Source organism: Xiphophorus hellerii, chromosome 23, assembly GCF_003331165.1.
Source record: "Xiphophorus hellerii strain 12219 chromosome 23, Xiphophorus_hellerii-4.1, whole genome shotgun sequence".
Lineage (NCBI taxonomy): Eukaryota > Metazoa > Chordata > Actinopteri > Cyprinodontiformes > Poeciliidae > Xiphophorus > Xiphophorus hellerii.
This window is the reverse complement of record NC_045694.1, coordinates 21048140-21072470: the sequence shown is the minus strand read 5'-3', so window position 1 is coordinate 21072470 and position 24331 is coordinate 21048140. Positions and strand designations below refer to the sequence as shown.

At 41.1% G+C, this 24331-nt stretch overlaps 1 protein-coding gene across 1 annotated transcript; it reads left to right on the top strand.

Annotated features, from left to right (window-relative positions):
- The first annotated feature begins 2254 nt into the window (after positions 1–2254).
- On the top strand, positions 2255–22978 carry mtnr1c (melatonin receptor 1C). The gene is made up of 3 exons (XM_032555307.1): positions 2255–3086; positions 17519–18331; positions 22325–22978. The coding sequence occupies exons 1-3, from the start codon at positions 2894–2896 to the stop codon at positions 22447–22449; spliced, it is 1131 nt and encodes a 376-aa protein (XP_032411198.1). The 5' UTR covers positions 2255–2893; the 3' UTR covers positions 22450–22978.
- Positions 22979–24331: the final 1353 nt, after the last annotated feature.

Sequence of the window (24331 nt, the reverse complement as noted above, 5' to 3'; positions counted from 1 at the left end):
GTCTCGGTCTCGGGTGGAACACTGGGGGTCTCGGTCGGAACGCAGAGGGTCAGGGTCTCGGGTGGAACGCAGAGGGCCAGGGTCTCGGGTGGAACGCAGAGGGTCAGAGTCCGAACGCAGAGGGTCAGGGTCTCGGGTGGAACGCAGGGGGTCTCGGTCTCGGGTGGAACGCTGGGGGTCTCGGTCTCGGGTGGAACGCTGGGGGTCTCGGTCTCGGGTGGAACGCTGGAGGTCAGGGTCTCAGGAGGAACGCTGGAGGTCAGGGTCTCAGGAGGAACGCTGGAGGTCAGGGTCTCAGGAGGAACGCAGGAGGTCAGGGTCTCAGGAGGAACGCAGGAGGTCAGGGTCTCAGGAGGAACGCAGGAGGTCAGGGTCTCAGGAGGAACGCAGGAGGTCAGGGTCTCAGGAGGAATGCTGGGAGTCTCGGTAGGAACGCTGGGAGTCTCGGTAGGAACGCTGGGAGTCTCAGTCTCTGGTGCGCCGGCTGCTACGGCCTCCGGTGCGCCGGCAGGAACGCCGGCTGATTCGGCCTCCGGTGCGCCGGCAGGAACGCCGGCTGAAACGGCCTCCGGTGCGCCGGCAGGAACGCCGGCTGATTCGGCCTCGGGTGCGCCGGCTGGAGGTGAGCCGGAGCGGAGCCTCGGGGCCGGCTGCGGGGGCGAGCCGGAGCGGAGCCTGGGAACCGGCTGCGGGGGCGAGCCGCAGCGAAGCCTTGGAACCGGCTGCGGGGGCGAGCCGGAGCGGAGCCTGGGAACCGGCAGCGGAGGTGACAGCTCCGGAAGGCGACGAGGGGCCGGGTTCACCGGCGGCTCACGTCGCTGTCTCCGGGCTGACCGTGGAGGTGGCGGCTCCGGAGAGCGACGAGGGGCCGGGTCTGCCGGCGGCTCACGTCGCTGTCTCCGAGCTGGCAGCGGAGGTGGCGGCTCCGGAAAGCGACGAGGGGCCGGCTCCACCGGCGGCTCACGTCGCTGTCTCCGGGCAGGCAGCGGAGGTGCCGGCTCCGGAAAGCGACGAGGGGCCGGGTCTGCCGGCGGCTCACGTCGCTGACTACCCGGACGGAGGAACCGACGGGGGCCGAATCCGGGGGGCGCCAACACCAGTCTGGTCCCCCGGAAAAGCTCCTGCTGCAGCTCGGCGAGAGCGTCAGCCAGCGCCCTGTCCTCCCTGCCGGATCTCCGCCTCGGGCCGCTCTGCCCTTTAGGAGTTAACCGCACTCCTGCTGGGTCCATAATAGCAGCCTCACCGTTCGGTATGGTCGGGTCCTACTGTCATGAGGTGGTGTGTTGAGAGTGGTGAGGTATACGCAGCGGACCCAGGTATGATGAATGATGATAATTTAATTAAGAAAATCACAGTCGAAACAACGAGCAGCAGGAACATGGACACACTGACGACAAAGAAGCTAACATTGACGAGGACCCGACGAGGAACAAAGAACACAGGTGGAGTTAAATACACGGGAGGGTAATCACAGAGACGAGACACACCTGGGAACAATCAAGGGGAGGACAGGACAACGAAGAGACTTAAGGACACAGAAAACTCTAAATAAACACAGATCCTGACATGATGATTGCTGGGTCAGATGGTCATTCTGATGTGGTGTTGAACATGGGAGAGCTGAAGCCCTGTTTGCTGACTCAGATCTATGAACATTCATTTTTGTTATATTTCACCGAGTGCCTGATTGTCAGATTAAACCAGAAAGGTTGCTTGGTGATGTGGATTCAGCAAAACCTGAATAAGTCCTTCTGATTTCAGGGTCAATTTTATGTCATCCTGCCAAAGTCTTTTATTTATTTAGGTAGAAAGGCCTCCGATGTCTTGTGTCATAGCCTGTTATTTGCCCAAAGTTAAGCTTCCTGGCAATCATACAATTAGTTTGGTGTTTTTCCCAGTTTTGGGTCTGATTCAGGGTTAGCTGTTGATATTAATTTAATAATTAAATTCTTTATATTTTGCATGTTACTTAACATTATTTTGTGTAGCTATCCTCTAGCCTGCTGTATAAAGAATATTCTGTTATCGTGAACTTGTTGACATTTTCCTACAGTTCATTTGAATTCTTATACTGAACTAGAAGGGAAATCTGTAGGCATCAGCACTACCAAATTTTTTATTTATTTTTTCCAGCAGCCCTGCTGTAAGAGTCTCTGCTGGACGCACGAAGGCGCCATTTCCAAGCACATGACGCAATCTTTAATGAATAAGAGTTTCTGACTTATGCAAATCGTTAGTAGTAAAAACCATAAAGCGCTCATTTGACATGAGCAATATCTTCCTCGCACGGATCAGGAAGCTTCACGTCCATTCGGATCCCTGAATGAATGGCAAATGGAGAGAGAGGTTCGGGACGCACAGTGTGGTTTTTATTGGAAAGCTTAAAATTTCAAACGTGGTCGGCTCTTTTAGTCTTCCTGAGCAAGAAACAACTACAAAGAACTGTAAGAGTGTTTGCTAAAAAATATCAAGCAACATAGTGCTCATCGTCATTTCCATTACGCACAGGGGAGCGCTCACATGTCCTACCGGACGCGCTCTCTTCTCAGTATGGGGCAACGCGGGGCAGCAGCGACGGTGACTGACGATGAGGAGCGCCGTGAAACCAGAGCCTTCAGCAACTCCAGCACCTTGCAACTCCCACGCTTTACTTCCTCGCTGCGCGTAAAGCGCGTTAGTGTCCAAATGCTCGTGCCATGGCTCGCGGGACATCCGAGGACTTTAATGATGGAGGAGCGCGTCTTCCTGTCCAATAAAGTTGAATAGCCTTTCCCGCAAAGACATTTAGATCTTTTCTCCCTCTTTTTATAATTATTATTATTTTTTTATATTTCTTTTTACCTTGAACATTGGAGAAGCGCTGCTCATCATGGGCGCTGCATCCTGAGGGGAGATGGATGTGGAGGTGAGGGATGCGAACGCCTCGGACTGCCCGCGGAATGAGAGCGGCTGCGAACTGAACGCTTCCTCCGGCGGAGTGTCCACTGCGCTGGCCAGCGTGCTGATCTTCACCATCGTGGTGGACATCCTGGGAAACGTGCTGGTCATCCTCTCCGTGTACAGGAACAAGAAGCTCAGGAATGCAGGTGAGGAGCAAAGGCGTGATAAGGAATGTTGTGCAGTGGGGTCAATAAATGATACAGCGGAATAAATCTGTACATTTCCGATGGGACAGAAATATACAATTTCAGTTGATTTATTACTATATTATTTGTGCTCAACTTTATTTATGGGGGTGATAAATAAAAAAAAATGTTTGGCCGAGGTTCGACCTGTTCTCCTTGTTTCATTCATAACTAAAGTGATGCTATCCAACATGTTTCCTCTGACCCCCTTCACAATCCGCCTCCAGTCTCAGTGTCTGCACTTTCTGCAGCCTTGCATGCCAGCATTCATATCAGTCTATAATAACACTCTACTCCCTCTGGCTGCCCTGGCTGCTGTACCCTTGGCTTCTCCGGTCCAGATAAATCACACCCTCCTTATATCATGACCTGAAGTGTCCCATGAGCAGCCAAGGTGAGAGGCACTGTCACTCTGACTGTAGCTCCCATGGCCTCTCTGAACATGTTTTAAATCAAACTCATATTTTTTCCCCTCCCCAGTTGTTCTACATTTGTGATGCTCTGACTGGACTTGTCCAATTTTTGTTGTTTTTTTTTTTTCTTCCACCCCTTCTTGCGATACAGTTAAAAATATCTCCGATGGAATAGATGATGTCTTGTGCGTTAGGCAGCATAAAGGTCCTCATTTATGTAGAAAAACAACAGCTCTGTTTCTTTCCTTGTTATTTATTTTTTTATTCACAATCTCTTGTTTGATCTTCATGAACACAGATAATAAACACAGGGGAATCTTCTTAGCAATCGGAAGGAAATGTAGCTTCCTAAAATCTGCACTTTTGAACCTAAGTTGTATATTTAGGGATCTTTTAGAAATGAGAAGATTTATGCAAGACCGAAATGTCTTATATTGCTTGTAATGTTTGTTTATTTTTGTTAAATTTTGTTGGTAGAAAAAAATAACCTAGAATTAATTTCTTTGCTTTTATCTTCATTATTTTATGAGCTAAAAAGGACAGGTGACATCTGAAAATCTTTGACTCTTTGTTTTATATATACAGTATATACTGTATATAAAAACAAAGATATACAGTATAAAACAAAGATATATATATATATATATATATATATATATATATATATATATATATATATATATATATATATATATATATATACAGTCCTGCTCACCATTATTGGCACCCATGAAGTTTAAGTACATATAATGGAATATTTCCTGAAGGAAATTCATCAAGTGAAACAACATTTTACTGCTGATAGCTTGTGCTCGATGCAAAACAGCAAATGATAAAAAACATTTTAAAAGATAAACATTATGAGGAAAACAAAGAAAAACATAATATTTACCATGTCAATGGTATTGGCACCCTTTCCAGCAAATCAGTATGAAAACCCAATTCGGCTCACCTGTTGCAAATCACAAATAAAGATCACTTGTGATGAACTGCCTCCACACATGTGACATGAATTAACCAATGAATGATCATGTTGGTACTTTAAAAGCCACCTGTTATTCCATCTTCACATGTGACAATGGTAAAGACAAAGGAGCTGTCTGAGGACACCAGAAATGCTATTATTTGTAAGCACAAGACCTCCAAAGGGTATAAAGCCATCTCCAAAGACCTCGGTATCCCTGTTTCAACGGTGCGTAATGTTATTAAGAAGTTTTCCAGGCATGGAACGGTCAAGAACCTCCCTGGACGTGGGGGGAAGAGAAAAATTGATGACAGAAGTCTTCGACGGTTGGTGCGAATGGTGGAAAAAACACCACGTCAAACATCTAAAGACCAACCTGGAGCAGTCTGGTGTGATTGTTTCAACAAGTACCATACGGCGCACACTAAACAAAGTGGGGCTTTATGGGCGGAGGCCAAGGAAGACCCCATTGCTGAAGAAAAGACATAAAAAAGAACGCTTGATCTTTGCAAAAGAGAACCTGGACAAACCTCAAGCCTTCTGGGACAACATTTTATGGACAGATGAAACAAAAGTGGAGCTTTTCGGTAATTCACACAAACAATATGTTTACAGACGGCGCAATGAAGCCTTTAAAGAAAAGAACACCATACCAACAGTCAAGCATGGTGGAGGATCCATAATGCTGTGGGGCTGCTTTGCGGCATCTGGTACTGGAGGCCTTGACCGTATCACAGGCATCATGAAATCAGAACACTATCAAGCAATTCTAGAGCGAAATGTCTTGCCCAGCGTAAGAAAACTTGGTTTGAGGCGAAGATCCTGGGTCCTCCAGCAAGATAATGACCCAAAGCACACCTCCAAAAGCACGCAGGCATGGTTGAAAGGGAAAAAATGGACTGTTTTAAAATGGCCAGCAATGAGTCCTGATCTCAATCCAATTGAAAATCTTTGGAGGGTGCTGAAATCTGCCATTGGAGAAAGGAACCCTGCAAATGTACAAGAGCTTGAGCATATTGCAAAAGAAGTCTGGGAGAAAATGCCACCCGAGAAGTGCAAGAAGCTTATAGATGAATATAAGAAACGTTTGGAGGCCGACATTGCTGCCAAAGGCTGTGCAACCAAATATTAAGGAGGGGTGTCAATATTAGTGCACATGCTGGTTTTCTGTTTTTTCCTTTGCAATTAAAATATTTATGTTGAAATGGTAATTGTCTTTGTTAAATTACTTTGGACCTCAAATTGAAAGATACTGCTGATTTAAGTTTTGAACATTTCCATTTATTTCTGAAGATATTCACTCAGCTATGCAAAACATGAAGGGGTGCCAATAATGGTGAGCAGGACTGTATATATATAAACCCACCATGAAGTACAACCCCCCCCACACTTTTTTATGTAAACACTCGTTTCCCATCAAGGTTGAACAAGACATTCACACTTTTGCAGTGTTTAACCATAATGGGTTGAAAGCAAAGTGTTATTTTTTTAGTTTGGTGATCTATACTGTCATACCAGGACAGATTTCGATGTTTTTCTAAACTCTGCTGGAGGTATTGTAGAGCTCCCATCCTGAGCCAATAACCTCATTTGCTGATACAATGTTACTGTGAGCTCTGAAGGCCTCATCATCTTATTTACATTGTTTTAGTGAATATCCCAATCATTCTACGTCCCAGTGCGCGTCATCTTGGAAAGCTACGACTCCCAGTAGGATGTAAACACAGATAAGCATATAAGCAAAGCGTTGCGACATTCGGGCTGATTTTCGGTGACTCTTTTCCTCTAAAGTTAGGAAGTGGCAATAAAGTCGGTACAGACCAAATAAACCTCAGAAGTCAAGGATTCAGTTTTATTTTTTCTCTCATTTTCTCTTGCTTTGTGGCTGAATCGTCAGACCAGAAGTCATCTGGGGTTGACAATTATATGTGTTGTCGTTTGTCATTCTCCTCTGTAAAACACGTGGTTTATCTACAGCGGGCGAAGCACCAAAAATAAACCAAAAATAGCTGTTAAAGCCGATGCTCTGCTTTTCGTGTTTTTTGGTGAAAACCTAGTGCAAGAAAAATATGTCAAGTCTCCCTATAGTATAAACACATGTGGCAAAATTTTGAAATCTCACACTACTTTCTTTATCAAAATGTGTCTAAGTAAGATGTGTAACAGAGGCCCAATTCTTTAACTCTTCTAAATTGAAAAGACAAGAAAACACGCCATTCAAGTAAGGCAAATATATGTTAATCTCTATCAATTGGAAAATAACTGGAGTAAAATACATCCTGGTGTGAACCTGTGATTGCTTTCTGAGTTAGTGGCTGTTTTTGATTTGGGTGACGTGACCTGCTCTCCAGGGATTCTGTCCGCCATGAAATTTAGCAAAATATCCCCACAGTGTCGTCACTGAAAAAAAAATATGGCTGCATATTTGTATATTCCTGACCAAGATTGCAGCCACACAGAACTATGGGAAGCAAATAAATAACACGTAATAAACAAAACAAGCAAAGAAAAACAAAGACAAAGAGCGATCCAACCACAGTGACCTCTCATGAAGAACAATGACATTCCTTCCTCTCTGCATTTTTTAAAGATTCTCTTAACGGATGGGGAGTATTAAGAGTTCAGCAATTTCTTGCAGATCGTTTGAAGACCGCTGTGCGTAGTAGCAAAATTGCTGTTTTGCTGAAATCTGTCAAAGCCCTGGGAACATTTCAAAGCAACAATTTGGAGCAGACAAAATTTAAGTTCCTTGGGTAAAACTGGAAGTTTTGCCAGCAGAGCCTTATGAATAAAAGTAAAAACCATATCAACGCTGTTTTATACAGAGGATTAAAGATGCCTAACCAACTCAGTCGTAGAGAAAGCATAGCTGTGTCAGACATTTACCTTCTGAAATAAAAGGCTGCTTGCATGTACAGCATCTCACTATAATCGATAATGAACAGAAGGGCGATTTCAACAAATGTTTGTTTGCAATAAATGACAAGATTTAATCCTGAAATAAAAATCGGGTTTCATTTTAAATCTCCTAGGCAGATTCGGAGAAGCTCTTCTTCAACCCATGTTCAAGTACTTGTAGGAAAACACACTTTTAATAAATATAATATCAGGCAAGAGAAAAAAGTCCTAGATTGTCAAAGTCTTACAAGCAAGCCTTTGATCGAATGATTAACTTTTCATTTTGATTGAAATGTAGTCTGAAGTACTCTTGCATGTGCTGCACTGAAAGCAGATGTACAGTATATAAAAGATTATACAATACTCAATATGGCTTGAATGCCTTAATATAAGCCATTTAAAAAACCAAAGCCAAAATGGAGCCTTGGGGCCTTCAGCTATCTCTAGAAAGTCTGGGTTTTGTTCTTCTGCTCCTGCCTGTTAAATCATTTTCAAATGTCATTTCAGAGCCTTCACAAAAGCTGAAATTCCTGCGTTTAGTCCAGAGAACATTTGTAAAACCCAGGATTGAATGATTTTGAAAGATTTAAAAAGTGCCACAATGCAATTTTGAGCAAGACCCCAATAAGATAAATTTTACAGCATTAGTGGCAGTGATGGTGCTGCAACTGCTTCTAAAACCAGACCTAAAAAAAGCAAACAAACTTTAAACTGACCTGAGATAAAGTCAGGAAACTATGCATTTTGTATGGATCTGTGTTAGAGCAAAACATGCAGAGCTCCTCACTGCTGACATTGTATGTAGTCAGAAACAGGAGCAGAAAACTCAGCATGCCCAACGTAACGCTAATGAGAGCATGTAAACGAGATTGCCCGATTAGGTTGGACAGTGTTTTGGAATAATGAGCTTCTAATTGATATTTTAAACACATTACATAACACAGCCATTTAATTCAGCCTAGATCCCTTTGGCGAGAAGCTCGGAAGTACCCAAAAGAATAATTTAATGTTTCTGTTTTGCGTAAATGGCATAGCTGGCCGGGCTCAGACAATGGGGCAGGAGTGAATGGCCTCACGCTGTTTGACTGTGGGCACTGCAGTGATTGCAGACCTCACTGTCCTCCCTGCTCTAATTGGTCCGAGCGTAGGGGTGATCCGTCAGTGTGAAAGAGTGCCAACCTGAAACTCCAGCGGAGCACTTTCGATGTTTTTTATTGTTGTTGAGTCTCTGAAATTGTTACAGCTGTAAACAATCTCTGCTCTGTTCTTATCAAGCTATTTATAGCCGTGTTTGGCTCCCAGTCGTATGAAAGTTTAATTGAACGGAGCTTTCAAACGGATGCAGCTGAACAGCTCCAAACAGCTGTCCACCATGAAAACCCCATCTCTGTGATGGATGGCTGCTTTGTGGGGGCCCATTAGGAGACACGGGGCGGTCTTTCTGTGCCTAAAGGATCAAAATCATGACTGACAATACGTAAAAGCAACACTCAGACTTATTCATTTTTTGTTGTTGTAGCTTGAACACGTTATCGCCCCTTTCTTTCTCTCTGTAATAGGCTTTTCTAAGGCAGCTGGTTTTTGCTTCTCGGCACACACAACGGCAGCAGCAGCAGCAGCAGGACCGTTCCGCTCGGCTTCACTGTACATGCTGCATCCCTCTGTCTTCCACCACAACAAACACGGACATGTGCACCTATGCATTCGGTACAGCCGCTGGTGCATCCCAACAGAAACTGTATCTGTGCACAAGCAAGGATTGGTAGCTCACGTTCCATTGTGTGATCAGCATCCTTTGAGGATGAGGGCATATATATATATTGGGCTCTGTACTGTAGGACTGCCAATGGAATGTTAATACTAGAGTTTCCCGATGGGGTTAGCCTTACTAAAAATACACTCACAAAATGCAGGAGAGAGAAGGAGGAAGGGAGCAGATGGAAAGAGGAAATTCAAAGCAAAAGCCAGTTCCTGTATGTGTCTGCGTGTGTGCGCGCGTTTGGTTTGTGCCACCGTGTTGAGAGCGGTGGGTCATGGGGCATGTAAGGTTGGGGGATGAAGTTGAATTTTGTGAAATCATGCATTACATCCCCGCATCTCTCCAGAGTCATGAGCTCCTTACTCCACCCTATTGAAAAAAAATAAAATAAATAAACAAAACAGGAAAAAAATCCAGAGGGAGGGTTAATTGAGTCAGTAGACCTAGTGAGTCAGACCAGAAGCCAATTTAAATTGACAGCACAGACCCATGGGGAATATCACTCTGTACACTACGTTTAGCATGTCTTCTTCCCGACAACAAAATCATGGCAGGCATTTTGTCGTACGTTGGGATTATCTGACTAAATCTGAATCTCTATCTCCTGGAAGAGCTTGCTCGTTTAAATCGTAGCACATTTTCCATTATAGATGTGCTCAATAAACCTAATGATGTTCTGAGTCTTTGCTTTTGGGTTCGTTCACTGGACTCCTCTGATGACAATGATTTTCGTTGGCCGGACTCATCGCAGGCTGCATCACTTCAAGGCAACTCAAGTCAGCTTAATCTTAAACTTGTCCAAATCCCCGGGCCCCCCTAACATAACTCAGTGCAGTCACCAGCGTCTCATCAGCTCTAATGTCCTTGCTGAAAGGTTGTTCTCGCCTATTTATCATAACTTGAGTGAAGAGAATGTAATCTAATCTGAGATTAAGCCACGCACTGCTGACAGAAAGATTCAAGCAATGCCTCCACCCCCACACATCTCCCTGTCCCTGTTCCTGGTTTTTTTCTTCTTTTTTGTGAATTCATCTTTCCTTCAAAGGTGTTTAAATATAGCCGAGTGAATCAAAGCACAGTACGGAGCGTCACGTTTCCGGCGCGAGCGGTCAGAGTGACGGGACGCGGATGGTGGGTGGGACACAGGAACAAAGACCCCTGGGGTGCACGTGTTCACACAGCCGTAGGAATGACGAGAATGAAAAGCTACTTGGCTGGCAGCCTTTCTGTTTGTCTCACTCTTCTGCATCTTCGGTCTTGTTAAGAGTTATCTCCACTGTTCTCTTGTTGTTTCCTTTGTAATATGAATAAGCAAACGTGAGAAAAAGTTGAATCTGATTTGCTTGACTATTCTAATTATCAGAAACCTTACACTGCAGAAAATGTCTTTTTTTTTACATTCTGTCCTGATATACATCCACAAACTTAAGTCTGTTTTATTTGGGTTTTATGTGACACACAAAAAACCCCCAGCTCATTTCTATTAAGTGAATAGAACTTATACATAGTTTTGATTTAGAGTAAAATCTGAAAAGTGTGACATCCGTTTTTCTTTGCCCTCCTGGGTCAAAACGAACTCTCAATCTCAATTTACCTGCAAGTCTTTTGGGTTTGTCTCCGTCAGCTTCAAACACTTAAAGACTGAAGTATTGCATAATGATTCAAGGTCAGTTGAACTGCATTGAACAGCAATTGCCTAATCAACTGTGCAATCTTAAAACAATTACGGTCTTATCTGACCAGAGTAAACTTTGTCCACATATTTGCTGCATTCCTTCACTTGGGGAGGCTGCAAACACAACGTATTGTGGCTTTTAAAAGCAATTTCTCCTTAAGCTAAAGGGTAGATTTGTGGAGTGCATGACTAAGACTAAGTCAGATTCTCCCTCCTGAGCTGTGAATTTCTGAATCTCATCTTGCCTCTCTTGACTACTTTTCCTGATATTTGCCCTTCTTGCCCAGGTGGATGCTCTGTGACATGAAAAACAGTGAAAAACAATAGAATGTTTTCAGTTTTAAATTTCCCCACAATTTTACCCCTGACTGTGTTGTGTTCCTCATTGGCTGTCACAGAGCAGCTTGTATTAATACGGCATGTAGCTGAACTCTATGTGTAATATTTAGGAGAATTTGAGGAGATTTGAAAGTGGTTGCACTGGATTTCATTTTGGGGTATCACAGTACAATGGGCTGAACATAAATATTCACCACACTTTTCTGATTTTTATGTTCCTTTACCTTGAAAATTGTTTAGTGCTTTTTGTTGGTCTGTCAAAACAAAACAAAACAAAATCCAAATGAGATGCATAGAAGTTTGTGGATCTAAGCTGCTGACGTGTGAAAAACAGCATAAGGGTAGCAGTACTTTTGCAGAGCCCTTTGCTTTCACAAACACAGAGACGATCGAGAAAGAACTATTGTTTTCATTCACCAAACAAGGAGCGTTCACTGGGGAAATTGACTGAGCGACCCCCTCAGCTCTCAGGAGACTCTAAAAGCAAGAGTCAGTTGATCTGATGGCACATTTCACTTGGCTGACAGTTTTTTGTGCGCTGTAAAATCAAATAATTACAAAGCGGCGTCAGAGAAGTTAAAGGCTCCGTGTCAGCTGTCCCTGCCGGGTTGTACCAAATCAGCATTCGGGCCGAGCCACGTCCGACTCACACTCGGTAATTATAGCTCCAGAAGAGGTCGGCGGGCACGACTCTCTCCTTGTATGCAGGTGTGAGAACAAGTTTGTCGGTCGCCTGTTTTGTACTAAAACAACAGTTTGCCTGAGTGCTGCAGCTCTGGGCGTGCTGAGCATCATTCCGGCCAACTTGGCTAATTACACCACACAGGGAGGTAATGGTGTGTCCAATGTTTTTCATAATGAATGACAGAAAAAACAAAGTCAGTCATCTGGCCTCTGCACAGCGATCCTCCCAGCGGTGTTTTAGCACTTACCTCACCCTCCAGACGATAAGTGCTGGAGAGCGGTTCAGCCGCAGAGACCTGCAAAGCTGGAGCATGCCCTGTGCAGCAGGCGAGCATGATAGCGTTGGGTCACATGATGTCAGCAAGGAATCAAACCTCTGCACAGTGACAAATGCACACGGCGAGTGCTGCCAGCATCACAAATGCAATCTGACAGATTTGCCCACTGAGCTAAATCGAGGATGAGGAACAAATGCTTTTATTTTTATCTCAGTAGACTTTAGAGATGGCTTTTAGGGGGCTGAAAATTTGTAGTCCCTGACGGATCAAGTTGCCGGGAAAAAAAATAGCACGATAAACATCTGCATTTTTGTTTTTCTATATGATGAAGACGGGGGAAAAAAGTCCTTCTGGGAATGTAGGATTATAACACCGCTCAATTGCTGTTTTTCTTTAATTAATCCAGTTGAGGAAGGTACATTTTAATTAGTCCAGTGGTGCCTGGGGTGCAGGTTGTGTAACAAGCTCTGGATTCTATGGACGGATACTTGACCTGTGTTTTAAATCGGCATAAAATCATATCTGTCAATGAGTGCTGCTGTCCCAGCTGTCTGAATGACCCAACCTGCATGTAGTCTCTCCAACTTCACAAGCTCAATTATAACTCTGCATACATTATTTACAGATAGCGTATTTTTATTCATGTAATGCTGGATGGGAAAATTAATTCTGGGTAATGACTATGACAGGCACTATCTAATTAAATCTTCATTCACTTTTCGTATTGTTTCCTGTCCCGTGTGGATTGTGAGACATTGTTCAACTGCAGTAAATCATTTATTTGTGTGGGCAACGTGTTTTATTTCATGGTGAGTTTCACCTTTAATGAACAGCAGCTTTACATAATGCACTCTTTATTTCCCAGCATCCATTCACAGCATACCGGACAGTGATTTGCTTTTAAAGCAGACCCGGCTTGTCGTACTGCTTTATGTTTAAGCTATCAATCTTCTCATCTGACACAGTGTTTATAGTTTGATTCCCCTCCCTCCACAGCAGCTGCGGTGTAACAGTATTAAACGTCGTTTTCGATTATTCGTGTCTTGTGACAAGATCCAGTGTCTTACCAGCACCAGTTCTTCTGATGCTGTTTTAGTTGAGTATATCATCCAGCTGCTGTGAAACTAACAGAGCGTTTTAATGTGATGCTTCTTTTAAAAAAGGCTGTGTTTTGATTTTCTCGCAATCGATTTTACTAAAATTCCTGTGAATTTTATGTGGGGAAACAAACATGGCTGGCAGAAAACCATGAGAGATTTGAGGTTTTTCACACGACGAAACATTGATGCAAGTTTTTACAGAAAAAACAGAACAAGACTATGTCATGCTGACTTTCTTCCTGTTGGTCTGAGACAGGGTGAAGAAAATAACATCTGCTCACACCACAAACACAATGTTAGCAAATAACTGAGAAAGATGAAATTGTCATCTGACCGTAGAACTGGGTCCGATCGTGGTACAGTACTTGGCTGGATTTTGTCTTAACTAATGAACAGGGACTTCTTTGTGCCAATATGTGACTTTTCACAGACAACAGTCACATGTGGGAATCCCCTTGGTTCCACCTGAGCGTCCCTATTTAATATCTTCAATATGCTTCCGCTAGATCAGATAAGAACAAATTGTACGATTAGTTGTCGTAACTAAGTGGATGATACACAGGTCTACATTACATTGTTACTAAGCAACTAAAAAACTCACTGAGCAAAGGCTTAAAACAAATCAGTTTTAAGCCTCACATTAAGTTTTTGTGAACCTCTAGTCTGGAACAAAGTTCCAGAGAACTGCAAAAATGCTGAAACACTGAGTTTTCTTAAATCAAGGCTAAAAACCCATTTCTTTGGTGCAGCCTTTGATTAATAACATCTGGAACATCATAAAGCGTTAGGTGTTTTTCAATCTGTCATTTCCCCTTACATTACCATGCAAAGTGGAAAAGAATTGAAGACAAATTTAGCTTGTTTGTTGTTTTATCTGCCCTCTGATTATGAAAAGTACTTTGAATTGCCCTGTTGCTGAAAATGTGTTATGCAAATAAAATGTATTTGCCTTCGGAAAGTGGAACACCTTTTCCAAGTCTGAAAGGGCTGACATTCAAATACAAATATCATTTTTACATAGTTTGCAAAGTTATGAGTACAGTTATTAGTGTTCAACTCATGTTGATGTACATTGACTTCTGAAAATATATCTGTCTCTTAACGCAGGCCAGATTTTGTCACAGTTAAATCTCTTCTTCTGGGATTCAATGTGATAAGCCAATATAAAATGGTGCCTGATTTTGAAGTGGAAGTAAATTTATTTTTTCATTATTTCTTTTTAGATCCGAAGAGCATGACACACAATCATATATTTCATTTTGTATTTCACCTTTATTTAGAAATGTAGATCTTACTGAGACACACACGCTCAGTGTCTTGTTTTACATAGAAAACAATAATTTGTTGTAGAGATTGTAGTGTGATTGATACAACAAATTAAATGAAAAATACAAAGAAAAGCTGAATGTAAAAAACGCTTTTTGTTGTAGGACATAATTGCTTATATTTAGATGATATAGTAAGTTAGAGTCACTGGTAATAAGTACTGATTCATAAACAAAAGTATATTATTGCAGCAGTATGGCTGTGGACAGTGCAGGACAGTTAACCAGAGAGTATAAAATGCAATGGTGGTCAAGAGGTTTTAATCATTACTGTGATAAAGCTCAGTGCTCTATAATAAGACCATAGAGGGCCAACAGCTGCATTTCATTAACAATGTTCCCATAATCAGTGTGAGGTAAAAATGTGACTGGCATGTTGGTTTTCATATTACATGAGAAACATGATTTATTTCTATAAAAGTAAGAATTAGAGTTTTTTTTTAGAAGATGTTGACAAAAAAGCATGAATTTCACTTATGTAAGTACTTAAATATTTACAACAAGTCACAAATTCAGTAGCGATACCTTATGCAGACACTGCAGCAGGGCAATTGTTGAGGTACAAGACATGTGAGTAAGATCAACACAAAAGTGTGAGTTGCGCTCCACCTGCGCTTTGGTCAGCTTAGCGTAAGGCCATTGCTACATGGAGCAGAATGGCTTTGAATAGATTTTTGAGCTGGTGCCACATTCAGTGCACAAACCTCGTAACCATGTTATCCATCCACCAGCGCTAGATAACAGGAGTAAAAAATAAACTGAAGAGCTTGGAGAGGAAATTTCTGATGATTTTTACTTCCGAGACCCAACATTTTAAAAAATATATATTTAATTGAGGTCGAATGAATGAGATATCCTAAGACATCCTTCAGTATGCTTGTCTTTTGTTTCCAACTGAAAATTACCATACTTGTAGAGGATTTAAAAATCAGATTTCAGGAGAAACACAAAGAGAGGCTGGATAGTTCTAAGTTAAGAACTGATTGACAAAAACCCAGTCCTGAAAAATATGGAAGTATTTAACTTTTTTTTAATATAGTTTCTTGACCTAGAAGAATATGAAGTGGAAAGCAGATAGGGAAAACACCTTTAATATCACATTGGATATACCATTTGACATTTGAAACCTGGTGGTGGGAGTATCAAGCTGTGGGAATGTTTTGCTTTTGGTTTGGGCGAATTCAGGTCAGTCCTGCAAAAATAATCTGTTACAGCTTGTGCAGTCTTGGGACTGGACCAGCGTGTGGATGTGTGTGAATGACCCTAAACAACCAGCCAGAAATACAACATAATGGTCAGAGCACTTAATGTGTTAGAATGACCAAGCAAAGTCCAAACTTAAATCCAGCTGACAATCTGTGGCAAGACCTGAAAATGGATTTTCACATACTCTCTCCATTCAATCTGACAGAACTTGAGTTATTTTGCAATGAGAAATTTGAAAAAAAAAAAAATCCATCTCTAAATGTGAAAAGCTGGCAGAGATACCTCATCCCTCCCTAAGAAATCAAGCTGCAATTCCAGCAAAAGGTAGCTCTGACATTAATGAATATATGGCTTAGGGTTCAGATTTTTATATCTGAAATGTTTTTTTATTTACCTCCCACTTCACCATCATGCACTACTTTGTGTTGGGCTATAAGATTAAGTTTGTGATGGCAGCATAGGAATGTAATGATCCTTCAGCTAACACATTGCATTTTTTGTATCATCCGTTTTTTGTAAATATCTCTGATGTTAGTATACCTCCAGACTTACTTTTAAGGCATCTATTGATGAAATGCCTTACAGAACTCATTAAGGACATTGAAAAAACAAAACAAAAAGATATTCTCACACATTGCGACATCCCCAGACACATGGATACTCTGACCTTCACTGAAGCTCACAATGTTCCCGGCAGCAGAGAGTCAGATTGCTGTTTCATAAGGAAAAATTGAGAGGATCACCAAAGTCAGACAGAAGACAAATATCAGTCTTTGTCATTTAAAGGATACTGAATCTTTTAGATGGTACTGAAAGAACAGACCAGTAGATGACTGAAAAGAAAAAAAAAGTCAGTATCGACCATGATGACATTGCAAGATTAAACAAGACATACAAAATAAAAAGAGCTTGTGACAGAGAAGACTTTAATCCATTTACATGGACATGGACAATAAAAAGAAATTATTTCAGTCTGTTTTAGTTGTTGTTTTGTGATGAAACTCATACAGTCATCCCTCCAGCAAGAAAAAGGTTCACAATTGATAATGAGACATCAAGATGAAAAGACAAAACCATTAACAGACTTTAATAAGACAGTTATGTTCTGCTTTTCTCAAACGGTTTGTTATGCTCTGCTTTCCTAAGTCAGGCGCTGCTTCATATCGGCTCACTGCTCTAAGTTGGTTATCTCTTTATTGTGCTACTGCTGCCAGGGTCTCTTTCTTGGTAGACCATGGCGATGTAAAACAGGCTTCATTGAGTTTCTGAAAAACTTTCTGGTTCCTGGGCTGTTTTTGAATATTCTAAGCAATTTCCTTTCATGTGAGGGTAAGAGTTTGGCTCAGATTTTTGATACTTTGACATAATTGGGTGTTACTTCAGTGCGCTTCTAAACACCTCTGACCTTCGCCCCACTGGAAATTCATGAACTATGCTTAAAGACAGGTAACTGTCAAAAGACGGACCAATTAAATGAACTCCACCGTTACTGATGAAACGAAAGTTTAACTTTAAGAACTTGTTGATGGCTGCAACTTTTCTTGGGATTCTTAAGGCAGCAGTTATTATATTAGACTAGACACTGAATTAGAAACTTTTTCAATCATTGATGTTATTTGTTGTGCAATCATATCATTTTGGAAAATAAACGGCTAAAATACATCAGTAAATGCCCCCAAATTATGTTGACAACTGGTACTTTGTAAAACAGCATGACTCACGCTTTGCTTGTTTCCTCCCTTTTGTCTCCAGGCAACATCTTTGTGGTGAGCTTGTCCGTAGCGGACCTGGTGGTGGCGCTGTACCCGTACCCTCTTGTGCTGACAGCAATCTTCCACAATGACTGGACCATGGGAGACCTGCACTGTCAGGCCAGTGGCTTCATCATGGGCCTAAGCGTTATAGGCTCCATATTCAACATCACGGCCATAGCCATCAATCGTTACTGCTACATCTGCCACAGCCTCCACTACGACCGCCTGTATAGCCTGAGGAACACCTGCTGCTACCTGGGCCTCACTTGGTTGCTCACCGCCATCGCCACCGTGCCCAACTTCTTTGTCGGCTCTCTGCAGTATGACCCTCGCGTCTACTCCTGCACCTTCGCTCAGACTGTCAGCTCGTACTACACCATCTCAGTGGTGGTCATCCACTTTCTGATTCCGCTCCTGGTGGTGTCCTATTGCTACATGAGGATATGGGTTCTGGTGATTCAAGTGAAACACCGGGTGAAACCAGAACAAAGGACGAGACTGAAACCCAGCGATGTGAGGAACTTCCTGACTATGTTTATGGTGTTTGTGTTGTTTGCTGTGTGCTGGGCTCCACTGAACTTTATAGGCCTGGCTGTAGCTATAAACCCTGCAAAAGTGGCGCCCAACATACCTGAGTGGCTCTTTGTCACAAGTTACTTCATGGCATACTTCAACAGCTGCCTCAACGCCGTCATCTATGGATTACTAAACCAAAACTTCCGTAAGGAGTACAAGACGATTCTCCTTGCCCTTTGCGTCCCACGTTTGCTCCTCATGGAAACATCCAGATGTGCCACCGAGGGCCTAAAGAGTAAGCCTTCGCCGGCAATAACGAACAATAATATAGCTGAAATAAATGTATAAATTGATGTTACACTGGACAAGTAATGGTGCCATGTTTCACTCAGTGCCTGTTTTGGATGTTTATCTTTGTTTCTTGTTTTTAAGTGCGAAGTGATTCACATGTCCCCAAAAATCTATCCACCATGGAAACTTGACATAAAGTACTTTGTTTCAAAGCATATCAGTGCCTCTCAAGAACGTATAATTTCATGGTCCATCACTCACTGACTTGATTTAAGTTTTTATTTTATTATAGCTTGTGATGAATAAAAATTCTGAATCTTAGACTCTTCTAAAATTACATAAGACTAATGTTAAAAAGCTTTTGCAACACAGAAATGTTGGTCAAACTAAAATTATATCCAACTGGTGTACAGTATTTGTACTAAACATTTGATCACAGCTGCTTTTACAGAAATTAATGCATCTATGCAGTTTGGCATTGAGTTTCTCAATACGTTGACATGACTCCCTAAATTATCACTCACAGCAGAAACTTCACACTTGACCTCAGTCAATCATGATTCTGCGCCTCTCGGTTTTTTTCCATAAGACTCTAGAAAACTGATTTCCAAATGAAATACGGTGACAGTCGTTACTCATATCTTGGATACATCTGTGTGTGGTGGCTCTTGAAGCTCTGACCACAATTGTATTTCACACCCAAATTCTTTTCAGTGACCTTTGTTTCACACTCCTCTCAAAGCAGTGGGAATCCATGTAGCTTTTTCCTTCGCAAGTTTTTCTTCCACTCAACTTTCCATTAATTAATTTATTTTCTGTCACATTCCCGCATTCCCTTTATTTGCACTGATTGATTTAGTCAGAAGCACATTACGAGAAAGTTTTTTTTTTCTTGCAACACTTTCTTTGGTCCCTCAAATGCAGCATTAATAAAAGCCCCAATGTTTGTAATTTCCCCTTAAATTCAATCCTTTTAAGCTTTGAAGCTCAGTCAATTACCAAGGACTTAATGGTGATATTGGGATTAAGTGGCTTAACGTATTAGAAGAGGGCTAGGTGCCAATTTGGAGAATAAGTCTTCTCTATCAAAGCTGCAGAGAAGATAAAGTTATACGTCATCCTTGGTTTGTGAGAGCATCTCAAGCTAATTTTTGTGGAGAATGTAGAGTTGTTAATTCACCACATCACTATTTCATTCTGAAAAAGAAGACAAGCAAAAACACATAAAATATCTGTGAAACCTTTGCTGTGGTTTCAAATAAAGAAAACAAGAAATTCCAACGGGACTTGTGTGCGAATGGGAAGTTGCTTTTTTGTTAAAAAAATCGATTCTTCTAACCACTTCTACCTCTCCAATGCACTGACTTTTAAGACCGACAGGTCTGAAGCCGTTTTTCAAAATTATTCTAAATGATTTAGAAACTGTCAAAAGAGGAAGAGCAGCTGATAAACCAATCTGGCTCTCTTGTTTATTAAATGTCTGCGAGGCATGACATGCATCAGAAGCCAAGGAGATGTAATTTCATGATAATGCAAGTGTGCCTGGGCGCATGTCACCCATACCCAAGATGAGCTCTGACAGGCTCCCAGCATAACTTCCACCCCGCAAAACAAACTAGAAGCATTTCACCTCACAGGGAGGCTCTGAGACGTCTGCGTGACACCTTCCTGAAATGATGCAGTTTGTTGACGTATTAAACACATTACACATTTCAAATGACGTATTCAGGATGCCCAAACTTTCTAAGAGAGTATATTACATTTCACATTCGCTCAGCGATCCATCCTCCGACTTGTTGACACTTTGCTGTGGTTTAAAGCCTCTAAGCTCAGATAGGTTGTTGGATGTCAAAGTCAAGCGAGTCAAGCGTAAACAGCCAGGTGCTGTCAGGTTTCCCGAGCTGCAAAAGGGGGCACATAACCGTTCACTTCTGCTTCTTACAAATAAGTGACTGTGACGTGCAAAAGAAATGCGGCACACATGCCAGGGAAATGTCAGCTACTGGTTGGTAGCTAAAGCGGCTCGGGGGGATATGACAGCATCAGCTCCACCACAACAAGCACTTATACACAAATGGGTCATCTTTTCTTTCTCCCATCTTATCTTCCACTGCTATTTCTTTTCATTTCTTATTCTTTTGTTTTTTTATATAGATTTTCGGGTGCTGGGCACCAACCTTTTTTGCTGATAATTTAATAAAAGGATCGTTTGTTCAGTTTACGAGAATTTCCAGCTACTGTTATCCGAGAGTTTAAGGAACCTGCCAACTTTAATTTCCTATTTGGTTTGGATATAGTGCCTCGGAAAATTATTCATATCTTGAAAACAATTTCTTACAATTACTGTTGTAGTCTTTGGGGGTGTCTAGGTCTTTGAACTCCATTTGGTCCATTGGTTTTACTGTCTGAATTGCTAAAAAAAGTCCTTCCAACAGCATGAGGCTGATGCCACCAGGTTTCACATCCAGATGTCATCTTACTAGAGCAATTTTTGATATTTTTATCCCATACATGTCATGTAACAAACTAAGGATTATTATATTTCTTTAATTAATACAATTCAACATATTGAGCACAGATTCATAATATCTTTGCAAAACAAACCAACCCTGAAGTACTGTAATTAACTTTGCAGCAATCCTTGATACAGAGCATGCATGTGGACACATGTTGAAAGAAAGTCGCCCCTTTAGCAGGAAGAATCCTCCAAGAGAGCACAGTTTTTGACAACACATAGCACACACACACAAAAACACAGAAGCATTGACCCAGGAGTTTATAAACTATTAACACTAGTCAAAGATTGAAAAAATTAGTATGATAGAATTATTCTCTAATTGTGAGGATGAATGTTTCGTTGAATTTGGTGAACAATAAATTTACTGCTTGAAAAGTTCTTTCAAAATTTGGGAATTTTTCGGATCTGTCTTAAAAACTGTCTCCAATTTCTCCTGGTTGCGCTGAAATACCAGCTTTAATTTTTTTTTTTTACATAATTTTACTTTCAATTTGTATTTAAGAATAGAGCCGAGTCAAAAACTCATAATGTGATGTAAATTATGTTCTTTTCTAAAATTTATTTGTGAAGATGGCTGATTTTTATGTCATTTTTTGAGCTACAGTACTGTTCTCTTTATCACTCAATAATTATGTGGAAAACTTGGACCAAGAGAGCTAAGGGTGTGAATCTGTTTTTTTTTTATTCTCCCCCCGAAGACATAAAACTCAGCTCTGTGGATTTCATTCTCCTCCACAGACCCTTTTTGTTTGCACAGGGAGTCTCAAAGAAACTAATTATTTGAGTGAGATAAAGGCTATGTCCACACCAGCAGCAAAACCTCACCCTGAATGCAGTTAACACAAGATAAATGAGCAATGAGGCATTATATAGCCCAACGCTTGCGTGCAATGGTGTTTTTTTTTTTTTGCCAGCTGCATGAAAACCAGACTTAGCTGCTGCTCGTGCACACAGGAATTTTTACTGTTCTTGCACTTCATTGCACTTTACACCAGCAGGGTTTCATTGTGAGTCCACTACTACAAGAGCAAGCCTCCTAATGGATTTTTGCATCAGGTTTAGGAACGCTTGTGTTCTCATGCATATGATGGGTTGCTACATCTCCCGAAGGGATGGCAGGGGCTTTAAGGTGCAGTAGGTTCAGAGAAGCCGATGAAGGCTGGAATTACAAGACAGGGTAAACATTTGATACCTTTTTTTTTTCTTTTTTTTTTTGACAGAATCATAGACAACAGAGGAGATTAAACATTAATTTGTCTGAATGCAAGAATATTCCCACACTTACACAGCTCCGGTTTGCTGTAGTAGATCCATAAGGATCTCAAAATGATGTATAATTCCAACACAGATACAGCTCCTCGTATGAAATACAATTTAGAAATACTACAATAGCACATTTAGAGCCAGTGTCATAACCTGGATGGTTTACTGTTCATGCTCCAGTATTTTTCCTCTCCGTCTCCTCCTGCTGCTCCTTAGATAGGCGTCATCTGCCGTGGTGCCTGCAGACCTCACCATCATCTCCTCATCAGGTCAGTCTACAACCCTCCTCTCTGCTTGCCCACCCTCCGGCACGACGCCCAGGCAGCAATACAGAAACCTAAAGAAACACAACTGCACCTTTGCTTCAGTATGCTCTAGTTCTGTCACCCAGAGTCATCCAGCGCCGCGCTCCTGAATCTGAAACAGGACAATATTTACACCAAGTGCTTAAACTTGTCTTATCTCGGACGTTCTCTAACTCGTCTCTCCTTTCCTCTAGAAACATCCGGAGAACCATCACCTTTCCTCTGTTTTTTATTCAAAAATAAATTCCTTCAACTTTTTTTTTAAAGAGTTTCTCTTTTGTTTGCATGAAGGTGAACTCAAAACGTAAATTGTTGATAACTACCTTTTCATGACTTTTATTACTTTTTATTATTTGATTACAAAAATGAAATGACATTTATATACTAATCAAATTCCTGAATGGAGGAATGTCTTAATTTGTGCCCTTGTTACCCCACGTATTTTTTTTTTCATACAGTAGTCTCTCACATTTGAATAATTGTTCTAGGTCTACACTTTAGTCCAGATGTATAAAATCTCTATTTACACTTTTAAATAAAACACAAAAGGTGCAAAGTTTCAAAAGTTACTTGTTTTGGCATTAATTTTCTCCTGAGGGCTATTTCTGTGACATTTCAATAATAACAAAACAACAAAAACAGAATTTCATTATTGTCTTACTGTGAGTATAATATACTCTGATAATTAATAAAGAAATGTCATGGGAAAAAAACTCAGTTATAATCTGCAGGCAAGTGATTTGCTGTAATGTCCCCAGAGGGGAGCAGCAACAGAAGAAGAAGAAGAAGAATCTGCTATTAACTAAAAATGATCTTTCAGTTCATATTTTTGAATGTCTGTTAATTCTGCCTCTGTAAAAACTAATTGCACTCAATTCAAGCTGAAAATAATTATGAGATATAAACACTTAAAACTGACATTCTAAAATTGCTTCAAAATTATTGCTTCACCTCTGGAATCTTCATATTGAATAGCAGCTGTTTTTATTAGTTTGTGTTCTCTTGTATTTGCATGTTAAATTGTTTCTTTTATACCAACTGTAAACTCAGTATTAAAATTGTAAACTAAATGAAATAAAATGATTTTTAAATAGGAAAATGTAAATTGGGCATGTGGAAAAAGTAACTGATGGTTAACAGAAATGCACAAAACATTTTTGGCCCAACCTTTTCTAACTGACCTGCTCTGAAAAAGTTCATCTGATTCTGATTTTTTTAGTGAACACAATTTCCTTTGTTGTGAGTGATGTTTTATTATTTGTATTATCAACAAAGGGAATCGAAAGCAGTCCCTGCTGAGCAGTTTTAGTCTTCATATAGAAACTTTTTATAAAATTGTTGGACTCTTTTAAACAAAAACAAACAAAAAAAAAAAATCTGGAGCACCAACATTCCCAAAACAAGAACGATGCATTAAAGACAGATGTTACACATGAGTGAAGACTCCAGTAGCACTTGAAATACTGAGAAACTAATAATGTTAAAAGACCAACATATCAAACCTGGTTGTCTGCATTAGGCTCGTTACAAAACATCAAACTTTGATTATTTTGGCAAAGAAATGAATAAATAAGTAAATAAAAGGCTGAGGACCAGTCAGCATTTTGGGGGATGGGTTACATATGTTTGCCTGACTGAACAATCAACATCCCTCCAAGGACCACACAGTTTCCTCTTTACTAGCTGTTCACACCTTTTTTCTTCCTATTAACTTAATTTCTAAACACATTTGACAGTAAAGACACCCAGAATGGCTTCATCTAAAACCAAATGAGACCAGAGATCCGACTCAGCAAGGTGATGCTACAATTTCCCTACTCATTTTTGACTGACTCTTTAACTCTCTGGGAAACATCACAAGACCTGTCAAACTCCAGCTAACCTCTGGAGCCAAAGCAGCAGCTCCCTACAAATAAAC